General features: G+C 32.3%; 1 protein-coding gene across 3 annotated transcripts; it reads right to left on the bottom strand.

The window, feature by feature from the left end:
- Positions 1-3879: 3879 nt before the first annotated feature.
- On the bottom strand, positions 3880-7936 carry LOC136804272 (TNF receptor-associated factor 4-like). 3 transcript variants are annotated; one of them, XM_067060977.1, is made up of 7 exons: positions 7720-7936; positions 6876-6921; positions 6665-6769; positions 6353-6520; positions 5828-5902; positions 5336-5413; positions 3880-4796 (listed from the first exon to the last, which is right to left on the bottom strand). In XM_067060977.1, the coding sequence occupies exons 1-7, from the start codon at positions 7875-7877 to the stop codon at positions 4569-4571; spliced, it is 858 nt and encodes a 285-aa protein (XP_066917078.1). In that variant the 5' UTR covers positions 7878-7936; the 3' UTR covers positions 3880-4568. The 3 variants fall into 3 exon arrangements, with proteins under 3 accessions (XP_066917078.1, XP_066917076.1, XP_066917077.1); XM_067060975.1 differs by having other exon boundaries at positions 3880-5189; XM_067060976.1 differs by lacking the exon at positions 5828-5902 and having other exon boundaries at positions 3880-5189.
- Positions 7937-12067: the final 4131 nt, after the last annotated feature.

Genomic DNA, 12067 nt, shown 5'->3' on the forward strand with positions numbered 1-12067 from the left:
AAAAAAACGCGGGTGACGCTAGTATAGGTACTCTTAGATAACCTTATCTGGCACCCGATGTAGAAATTTTCTTCCGACACGCTAAAGCTCTGAAGTCGGGAAAATTTTCAACATCTGGAAGAAATACATTACGGAATTTCGCCTGACCGCGTAATTTTTTTAAAAAATGGGCCCGAGTGCAAATTTTGAAAGGAAGGTGTCATGGCCGACAAAATTTGGGTCAGAAAAAAACTTCAAAAGGTTTCACGAAATAAATTCAAATACAAAACTTTTTGGAGAAGGAATCATGCAAAATATTATCATTCTTTTCACAAGAGGGGTAGAAATACTCAAATAAGTATTTTTCCTTTTTAACTGATCACACAAGCAAAAACAAAATAGAAATAACATTGTACACAAAAAAGCCTGAAAGAAGAGAAAAGTCATAATCAGCATCTATAATAACACTAAAAGAAAAACTAAAGCTATAGAAAATGAATACTAACCCTCAATGAACACTTTTGTGAAGTTTAATAAAGATTTTATCCAAAAAAACTTCAGTTCTGGAACACTGAAGTCGGTTTGTCGGTTGTCGGCCGGTGGACAACAGTTATATTTGGAGGACGCTCTAAGATAGATAACAACATGAAAGTTACTGATAAAAGCCTAAGGCAATAGGAACATACCTGCTTTAGTTTCTTTGGTCTTTGAATGGTATAAAATTTGAGAAAGTGGCAAAAAATCAGCCATTCAAAACAAACAAAAACAAAAGTTATGATTATCAACTTTTCTGTGGTAGAAACACATTTTTTGGGTTGGTGCACATACAGAAATTACCTGGATACTTAAAACTAATATTCAGGGAGTGATAAGTACAGTTAAACTACAAAAAATCCATCAAAAGAAACCAAAAACAACCATAACAGCACATATTTTTTGAAAATTACATCAGCCATGTTGTTTGTAATTTTTGCCGACATACTCATGACGTGGTAACTAACGACAGTGATTTGACGGTCTTTTTGAGGCGCCAGATCTCAAAAAAACAATTTTTGAGCGTTCAGCACGGCCCCGAAAATGAGGGCTAAACTTATGTCGGCACATCAATGGATGACTACTATTTCTCTCCGATGGTATATTGGCCCGCTCCTTTAGAGCTTTAGCGTGGGCGGCCGCCAATACGCCATCGGAATATCAGATAAAGATGAACCTCGTCTTAGACTATAGCATAGTCTACATTTTTAGTTATGTTTCTTTGATATCTTTGATTTCTGAATTTCTGAACAAAAACAAGAACAGTGAAAATAGCAAATAGAAAGAATCATCAATATTTACTTGAAATAAAACAAAACGGGTCAGCTGGGCACTTCCTGAAAATAACAGACAAGCATATAATTATGGGTTGCACTATTATCATGGTTGTTGAGAAGAAATGACATATTACTTTCGGTTTCTTATCAAAACACTGAGTTTAAGATGCTGTAAATAAAAAGACATCTTATTAAATAGATTTGAGAACTTTACGGACGGCCAAAAAACATTTGCAGAATTTGTGTCCACAACCTTGCTCTTGCATCAGTTCCTGCAAAACATGAAGAAAACTAATTTTGACCCATTTCTACATTTTTACTCAAAGAAAATGGAATTGTTATCTAGAAAAGTTTTATGAAAAAGAATGTTATTGGAAAGAGGCATGTGTGTAAAAATCTCAATCTCTCCATCAAAATGCTTCATCTTACGAAGGACCAGTGTGTGTGGGTTTGTCTCCTGTTTGTCTTGAGTGTGCCAGAGTTAATAATGCTTTTCCAACGAATAAGCTTTTATTTATATATGTGCCAGTACAATCATTAGGCATGTCTATTTCAGTACCATCTCTTTCTCATTGTTAACTTGACCATCTATTTTTCTACCATTTTGGCACATTTTGAAATAGTAAAATTTTATTTTAAAAACCGATTACTCAAAAACTATTGATTGAACCAAATTTGAACAGTAACAATTCAAAATTTAAGTTAGACCTTCCTCTTTCTTATGATATCATATTCAAGTTCACATTTTTATCCATTCGGCTCAAAGGCGTTACCAAACCAAAGTTTTTCTAACCATCCAGTACCTTTTCTTTAAACAGCAATGCTTGATTTTCAAAAACGATGACCACATTCTTTATTTTGCATAGGCTTGCGTAAAATAAAACTGAGCACGTATTGTCATGCTGCATCTCTTCATTTACCAACTCAACATCATAACTTCCTCGACTTTCTGGGTTCTCCATTCAATTGAATTATATCATTTCTATGTGTAGATCATAAGTTTTAAAGCTTTACCAAACTATGCTTTTCAAATGATTTCCTACAGGTGTATGTACCACAAAAGGCCCTGGTACCACAGAATGTCAGTGTTTGAATTTGGCTTGCTACAGGTCAGCAAATTCGTTTTAAACTTACACCATCTTGGTTTTTATATGACTTAAGGATGAGAGATTTGATCCAAGCAGCAATTTGAGCATTTTGACTTCTCTGGAAAATGTTATCGGGCTTTATCACAAAAAATTGTAATGGAAGATTTTAGATTTTTGAGGAAAATCGCGAACAAAAATTTGAATATAACTCAGTAAAGTAGCTTTTTTCTAGCAGCTTCAGCACAGTAAAGGAGGGTTTGAGTGAAAAAAAATGGATCCCCAAGGCTGTAAGGAAAATATAGGGTCACTTTTGTAAGAGATATTAGACTAACATTTTGCGGTACACCAAAATACTAAAATTGAACAGTGAAAATTCATCGAGTTTTTAAGCACTATGAAGAAATTTTTTGAATAAATTTTGAATACTATTGAATAATATGGAATATAAATAGGTAGAAATAATTAAATAAAATCTTACAATGAAAATAATCTATGAATACGTTAGAAAAATCATATTGTACTGACCCAAATTTTGGCTTTAATGATCTCATGATCAACTCATCAACAGGACCATTTTCGTCTTGCAGGAAATGTGCAATCACTTTTGAAATATAAAGTGTTTCATTCCGTTTACCTTTATAACAAACAGCAAACCACTTGCATATTAAGTTGTCCTCTTTATTTGGAAGACTCAAATAGGCCCACACCTTTTTCATCGATTCAATTGTAACCTTATCTTCCTCAACTTCATCAATCGATATGTTGCTTTCGCTGTCATCACTACTAAAATCATCATCGCTGTCGGTATTGAAATTATCATCATCATCAGAGATCATATCATGCTTCTTGTTGGTTTTTTGGGCAGAGGCAGCAGCAATCATTACTGACTTTTTCCATCTTGAAGTCTTGAAGGCAACCAGATTTGCTACACACAGATTTCAGAATGTTGTGACATGATGGACATTCTTTTAAATGCATAGCTTTACACTCTTCAACACAAAAGCACTGTTCTTTGCACTTACACAACGCCTCTATCTCTTGTTGTTTCTTGCTTTTCCTTTGCCTTTTTTTTGCTTTCTTTTTCTGTTCTTATTTTTTTTAACGATTGAGTTTTGTTTGGAATTTATTATTAAACGGTCACGGCTGTAACTATTTAGGACACTAGGTCCTATCGTTGTTACCAACTGAAAACAATTCGTTCAAATTAAAGTATATCTTAAACGACCTTCAAATCTCTTACCTTTTGTCTGGACTAAACATAAACAAATTTAAAACACTCTGTATCTTCAAAACAACATAGACCAACTAGGAAATTATAAAAATAATCAAAAATGCGTTTGCAATAAAGAATTTTTCAAAGAATTTGTTTAAATGACTGACACTTTGCGGTACCAGCCAATGGTATTTTGTAGTACAAGATGGATTTCCCCTGAATATAACTCTGCACCAATTTAAAGAATCAAAGAGGAATTTATGAGAAGCTTTTTGTCCAAATTTCAGGGTTGTAGGTCATATCAAAAGATACCGCCGTTTTTCCAGACTGACCTTTTGCAGTATACAAGCATAAAAAGTTAAAAGTTCAATCTGAAAAAAATATATCAAAATTATCAAAAATTGGCAAATGCCTTACCAGGAAGAGTTTTTATGATTAAAAAAAACTTATTAGAAATAAAAAGAAAATCAAGAAAAAGCTATGTAGGCAAAATTTATAGGACTTTTAAATTTCATGTACCTTCTGCGGTACATACACCTGTATGTATTAATTTATACGAATCCAGACTGACAGATTTTATTACTATGCTGTAGTTTTATGTCTCCTGTCTTAAAGCCTGACGTAAAAATAACTGGAAATCTGATTGAGCAATGGGGGCATATCAATAAGAATTGTGGTTGGTTTAATCAGTCTAAATAGACACAATGATAAATTTTAGTGCCCAATGAAATTGCTTTAGCGAACTTTTTTAGGGAAAGGGAAAGTAAATGACAAATGAAATTGCAAACAACGAAACATCAAAACTTTTTTGCAATCAACACAATTACTCAACAAACTTGATATACAGATTAAATGATACAGCAAGCAACCCAAAATAGAATGGTTAGGAAGAAAAAGGGAAAAATTGTATACAGCAGTTTACTGGGCTTAGGTACAAAGAAGATCTTCAAAGAGGGATTCATACCATTTTACTGACTCTTAATACTTATAGGCTAACTTGATTTTCACAATCAGTGTATCTTCTTTAACTTCATCAATTCTAGTAAATCTAGGGAAACCTTGGCCTCCTTTAGTTGGCACATTCCCAAAGTTTTCTTTATATTGTGAAGTATCAAGTATGTGAGGATTGGATAATTTCCCACCATTCTGTGTCCAACTGCATATACGAGCAACCATTGGCCATTCAATCATGTCATCAAAATTTCCCTGTGTTGTAGAAAAATAAAGACCAACGTAATCTTTATCTGCTCCTTTGAGGTAAATATATATTAACAGATTGTGAAACCTTGAAGTATAAAACCATCGGTACATTGGAATTCCCTTTTTAGCTCTGTCAAGTTCTTTATCAAAGTCATGTATTTTTAGGATGAAAGAATTACTACTAAATATTGGTGCAGGAATCCTGTTTTGAATTTGAGTTAAACTGTTGCTGAGATTTTTCTGGGAAAGTTCTAATTCTGAAATTTTGCTCTCTTGAGATTCTAACTTCTCATTTTGTAACTGAACCATTTCATCTTGCTCTGATATTTTATTTATAGCCAATTTTAGATGGTATGGGGCAGAATCGGTTTCATGTTTGATGAAATTCTCCATATGTACCTTTAAATTAAAAAAATAGAGGAAAGTTACATGCAAATGCAATTCAACAGTGAAATAGTGATTAACATAACAATACTTGATAAAAAAACTACGGACAAACAAAAAATTCTTGATAGTAAAATATTTATCAGAAAAAAAATTCCAACCTGTTCTTCACAACCTAGGTTAGCAAACTGACATGGAATGAGCCTTCTAGTACACTCATCTAAAAGATGATCTTCCATCTAAAATAAAAATGTGTTACAATTCCATAAATTCTATGTCACATTTTTCAAGTTTTTTTTAAGAAACACACTTTTAAGAAACATGAAGCTCAGAATGCCTAAAAACTAAGAAACATCTAAGAAACATGCTGAGGTTGAGAATGAGAAAATAACATTTTTTAATCCGATCAAAATGTTTTTTTTCTTTGCATGAAAAATAGGCCGATTATGTCAAAAAGTTTAGAAACATTTAAGGCTCAAAAGGCTGATTCCTTAGGAAACATTGAGGCCGCTTGGTAAAACTTGTTTTTCTAAAAAAAAAACGTGTATGTACTACTTTTACTGCAACAAGGTAATCATTTTTTAATAATAAATATCAAAGAACCATCTTATTTCTAACTAAATTAACTGAAATAAAATGTTTTTCTGAAAGACCTTTGATCTGGGTATTCCCCCTTCGGTACAGAAATCACAGCACAAGGGAAACTCCTCACACTCTCCAATGTGTTCCTAAAAATAAATGGTTTTCTTCATTACAAATTCAATTCTTATTTGAAACAACAGTTGATGCTGATGCCTAGATAAAATGGTCTAATATTTGGATAATTGCATTCAAAGTTTGGATTCAAAATTATGCCAATTAACCAAGGTTGTTAAGAGGTTTTGATAACTGATAACTAACACTTCAAAGTTGCAAAGTTTCAAAGATAAGGAAAGAAGATGAAAAACATTGTTGTTCAGGGGCTCAACAGGTGCACACAATACCTTACAATTCGGTTTAATTGCAATCATTCCTTTTTATCATTATGACTATGAGTAGCTTTTATGTGAGGACATACAAACCTTGTAAACTTCTATAGACTTTTATAGATTGGATCATATATTAACCCAGATAGAATATTATGATAATAGTTTTTTTCCTAGAGCTAAAAAAATGTCAGAGATGTTACGAAAAAGTACCTCCTCTAAGTTGAAAGAGTATCTTTGAAAGCAGAATGGACACCACAATCTTCTATATTCACATTCATCACTCATATGATCAGCTAAATGATGCGCAATAACTTCTTCATTACATTCATTCCGAGGACACTCGACAAGATTGTAAAAACAATCACTTGCAAGGTGATCCTAAAGAAAACAAAGTTGTAATCACACTACTTATATCCATCACAATTTCTTTTCTTGAAAGCAAGTAGCAATAAGTCATTTTGAGCAAGATATGGCATAGCAAGCTAACAATGTCACCAACATGAATTAAAAATTCAGGCTCACTTTTAATTGGCGCAACTCCTTGGTCCATTGACAACCATTATCAGCATTGTTACATTTCACAATCTTGCTGAGGATTTCTCGTTCTCTTCCCTTATCAGGAAATAACTAAAAGAGAAAGAAAACAAAAATAACAGCAGTTAAAAATGACTTACAGCAGTTCAGCAAAAAAAGTCAAGTCAAGTTTTGATATAAGTGCTTGTTGCTCTCTTACCTTCATTTCACTTCTGTCTTCAGGGCAGACATAATGACCTTTATCACTAAAACAAACAACAAGAATCAGTTAATAACATACCAGGTGACCCAAGAAAAAGTTTGGGCCTTTCTCGGCGTCTTGAGGCCGAACAAATGTCCCAAAGTGCTCGGAAGTTTAATTTGACCAACTAGTTCTCTACTTATGACCTTTTAAACTCAAAATTCACTTTTCGGAAAGTGTAAAAAACACGTAAAAAAGAGGTATTAAATTAATGCAATCAATTAGAAAATCTCTTATAAATTGATTTATTTAATGAGTTTTATGACATTAATAATTATTAAAAACACCTTTGAAAGTAGTTTTTGTTTAAAACAAGACTAGTTTTTATCAAAATTGGCACTTTCAAGGAATTTTCTCAAAAACCGTATATCAAAAACGTCTAAAAATACCTAATTTGATACCCCTTTTTTACCTGTTTTTTACACTTTCCGAAAAGTGAATTTTGAGTTTAAAAGCTCAAAACTAGGGAACTTGTGCGTCAAATTTAAAAAGTAATGGCTCGGATTTTAAGTTAGGATATCTACTTTCTAAATAATAAAACTCCAAGCACTTTGGGACATTTGTTTGGCCTCAAGACGCCGAGAAACGTCCGAACTTTTTCGTGGGTCACCCGGTATATTTGTGAAAAGAAATAAAAATTTCAATATTCCGACCTTCCTATTATTCTATCTCATAAGAAGAATAACTGAATTAGATGAGGGATGTCCACATTAGATCAACTTAGGATATTTATTTGGAGCTGGAGGAAAAAGTTATTTCTAAATCATAATTAGGAATTCATAGCTGAGGAAGCAGAACTAACGTTTTTTGTAGTCTCTCAACACAAGTTTTACAATATCGATGCCCACATCCTATTGATTGCATGGGTTCACGTAAAACGAATAAACAAATTGAACAAGTCACATTATCATCTGGTTCTCCATTCAAAAATTCTACATCATAACCTCCTTTTTGGGACATCTTTCAGTGATTCTGTTCTTAAAATTTATTATTTGGTTAAATGGAAATTGACATTATCTTGATCTAAAAATAACAATTTGTGAAATAAATCCTGTGCCAAAAGGGGTACAGCCTTAGGGTACTAACCTGATAACAGCTATTCGTAATTTTCTTACGCGCATGGTAAACCTCTGAAGGCGCTTGAAAATATGCATCTGAGGAAAATAGTCATCCCGCAGAAAATTCTACAACAAGATCTTGTTGTGCACCGGAAAGTCAAAAACTGATACAGCGCCCCACTTTTAAACACAATCACGCAACTTTGTTGTCATTCCTAGTCCTTTTAGACGATCGCGGCCCTTAAGATTTCGAGATTGCATATTCAGGGCTGCAAATAAATATTTTTAGTCAATCAGACATCATGTCCGACAGAAATGAAATGCTGTCGGTCAAACTCAAAATCCTGTCGGTCATTCAGTGTATATTTTTTTTTAAAGTTACAGAGAAAGCAAGTAGGAAAAATAAAACCTTTGAACCTTTTTCGATAAAAGTGATCTTAGAAACACCCTTGGAAGTTACGAAGAAAGCAAGTTGATAAAAGTTAACTTAGAAACACTCTTAAAAGTTAAGAAGAAAGAGAGTTGATAAAAAGTTAACTTAGAAACACTTGTGAAAGTTATGAAGTAAGCAAGTTGAAGAAAATGGTCTTTAAAAAACTCTTGAAATTTACGAAGAAAGCGAGTCGATAAAAGTTTAACTTTGAAACACCCTTGAAAGTTACGAAGAAAGCAAATTGATAAAAGTGATCTTAGAAACACTCTTGAAAGTTACGAAGAAAGCGAGTCGATAAAAGCTTAACTTTGAAACACCCTTGAAAGTTACGAAGAAAGCAAATTGATAAAAGTGATCTTAGAAACAAAGAAGGTTACGAAGAAAGCAAGTTGACAAAAGTAATTTAGAAACACCCTTAAAAGAGTTACAAAGAAAGCGGGTTGATAAAAGTGATCTTAGAAAAAAAGAAAGTAACGAAGAAAGCAAGTCGATAAAAGTTAACTTAAACACCCTGAAAGCTACAAAGGAAACGAGTATTAAAAGAATAGGCTAAGTTAATGGTTTATTCTTTTTTTCATTCGGACATCATGACCGACAAAAAAGATTTTCAGTCGGTCAAATAGCTTTTTCAGTCGGACATTGACCGATGATAATAATAATCATGAAATTCTGATGCTTCGGATTTAGGGCTTTAGGAGAAACACCCTCACATTACTTATGAATGCAACCTCGATTGTATATGTATTTTCTAGCTAGCTTGTCGAAAAGACAGACAGATGACAAAAATCAATAAAGATAAAGATTTTAAGATTTTAAATGCTAAGACATTGATCTGCTGCTGTCAGGTTACCCTGTCAGTAGTATAGACTTCAACTTGTATATCAAGATTACGGGCTTTCGAGTTTGGGCCGATTTTACTTTTGTTTTGAGTGGTTTCATTTTTGATTTCAAGCCAACATCTTAGCAACGGGGTGCTCCCATAGTTACAGGGGTTTGTGCAAAAAACTAAACATAGAAAATTTTCCAAATCCCCAATTTTGATTAATGCGATAAAAAATTAAACGTTTCTATGTTTCAGTTTTTTGCACCTATTCTTCAAAATGAAAATATTTAAGATTTTAAGTTTTTCTTTTATTCAATGATTTTTTACGGCACTTTGTTGACAATCCAGCTCCCACATCAAATTCTAGCTATAAGCAAAAAGCTCGTACCCAAAAATTTAAAAAATGTCAAAAAATGAAGGTCTTCAAATCTCTCTAAAACCTATTTTTATGGGAAGCTATGGTATTTTGTAGCAAAAAGCAAAAAAAAATAGAGCTTAACCTCGCTTTAGAAATTTTTTATCGCATTTTTTAGGTTTTTGTAAAATCGCAGGCCAAAATAGGAGAAAAAATCATCAAGTTTTGCATTTTCTTCTCATTGACTTCATTTTTAACCCCTACATTTAACCATTTTTGAAATCTACATAAAATTTCTGACAATTTGATATATAACATGCATATGTTCCTGAAAAATTGACATAGGCTAAATCTGAGCTTGCTGCTACGGTACTGAAAAAACTACTTTGGAATGATGTCCTAATTACAGGGCTTTTTTTCAGGTATAGATTCTAAAAACTAACCAAAAGGCCTCTTTTGCAAGCTGAGTCAACTTTCTATAGGACTTGGACTCGTTAATCTATGATTTAAGGCTTTCAAATCCATTTTTTCACTGACTAGTACTAGGTTTCAATAGCCTGTAAAAATCTATGAGAGTGGAATCAGGTCTTAATTTTCTCCATGAAACATCAACCATATAGTGTTAATCAGAAACCTAAAATAGAAATTCAAAAATCAACCCACAAGATTTTCTGTAGCCCTTTTTAGTTTTTGTCACGCCGTGACGGAAAATTCGGGCCTATGTCAAAATTCCCCTATCTTTTCTTCAATTGTACTTGAATTGAGATTTCTTTGCTTGAAAATTCTTCAAATAGGTAGAGTATATCAGAATATGCAAAAAATGGAGTCAAAAATGCAGAATTACAATGAATTATTACCAAAATATTGACTAGAAAAGTATACTTTCAGTATATAGAAAGTATACTGCATGCATACTTTTGCTCAAATTAAGTATTAAAGTATACTCTAAGTATACTTATCAAAATCAAAGCATCACTCAAATTAACCAAATTTGTACTGCATTTATACTGCAATCAGAAAGTATAAGAAAAGTATACTGTTTTTATACTTTACTGTACTTGTTTTTGAAAAAAAGATAAAAAGAAAAATAAGTAGGTGCATTAAATCAAAAAGTATACTTTAAGTATACTGCCCTTGGAGAGGGAAAGTTCTTATTTGTTTTGAACATCATTTTTCCTTTGTTAATTTTCATGCATGAAAGATTTTTCTAAAAAGAAGTGAATTTTATAAAAACTTTGAAACACATGAAAAAATTCTCTCATAACATCAGAACTTTAAATGTGTGTGGTGTGTTGTGAGAGAACTTTGTTTGACCATTTTTTGAACAGTTGAAATTTTAAACATTTATAAATTTGAAGATGAAGTGTTTGCTAACAATTAGCAAAGGTTTAATGGATGATGTGCAGCGACCTTGCTTATGTAAGTATATCGATTACCTGTATTATTATTCAAAACTAATAGTGCACTATGTGAGTGTATAATGAATCTTGTTTGTGATTATACTAGTGTCTGTGACAGCATGGTGAGTTAAGGTAGTTTAAAGTTAAACCTGACTTGAGTGGATACAGATTTTCTTTATCTGCTTTAAGAGCTTTTAAGAATATTTACTTTCAATGTTACTGACAGTTACTTTACTTTCAATGTTACCAGATTAATAGGAGTTTGGTTTTAAAATTTCTTCAAATTCATATAAGTTTTATAGGCATGAACTTTGTAAATTTCATTGAAGAATGTGTTTTGAGTGGCCATGTGGTTAATACTAGCAATTTGTATGAAAGTATACTTTGTTTATACTTTTTTGCAGTATATTTGAAGTATATTTCTATGCAGTATACTTAAAGTATATGGAATATTGTTCCAAAAATTTAGTACTTTAAGTATACTTTCTATGACATCAAAATATACACTGAAAGTATACTTTTAGTACCTCTGAAAGTATACTTGCAGTACAATATAGAATATACTTAAAGTATACTGAGTTTTGGTAAGGGAGAGGTCCTGCAAGGTGGATTTTCTCATTTTTGATCAAAATGTTTCGTAGGCTAATTTTGGAAAACCCCGTTTTTTTTTTAGGATTTAGCTCATGTTTTAACTTTCTAAGTTTATTTTTCTCATTCTAGTATGTATTTCTGACAACTTTACATTAATATTATAATATTTCTTACAAATTCAGGAAAATAATTACATATTTCTCATTTACCGTAGAGTCGTCTAATCTCGACATACGTCTTGCAATCTCGACACCGGATCTGTAAAATAATCAAAACAAACCTTGAATGAAATTCTTGGTATCATTCTTATCGAACAAGTTCATCCATCAAACTAGAAGTTCAGTAAACATTGCAATCCTTTCAATTAAAAAAAACAGCCAAATTATAAGCAGTTTTACACAACACACGAAACGCATTCAAACTTCCTCGTAACTTTCTCGTGTCCATCATTAAAATTTTACAACTTTAAAAAATAATTCGCGCGCTTAGC

Source organism: Clytia hemisphaerica, unplaced genomic scaffold, assembly GCF_902728285.1.
Source record: "Clytia hemisphaerica strain Z4C2 unplaced genomic scaffold, Clytia hemisphaerica genome assembly, whole genome shotgun sequence".
NCBI lineage: Eukaryota > Metazoa > Cnidaria > Hydrozoa > Leptothecata > Clytiidae > Clytia > Clytia hemisphaerica.

Excerpts from the sequence above, each read along its gene's own strand:
- LOC136804272 (XM_067060975.1), bottom strand. The coding sequence starts at position 7,877 with ATGTCCCAAAAAGGAGGTTATGATGTAGAATTTTTGAATGGAGAACCA. Across the intron at positions 5,903-6,352 it reads ACTCTTTCAACTTAGAGGAG|GAACACATTGGAGAGTGTGA; the intron begins GTACTTTTTCGT and ends ATTTATTTTTAG. Across the intron at positions 5,190-5,335 it reads ACCTAGGTTGTGAAGAACAG|GTACATATGGAGAATTTCAT; the intron begins GTTGGAATTTTT and ends TTTAATTTAAAG.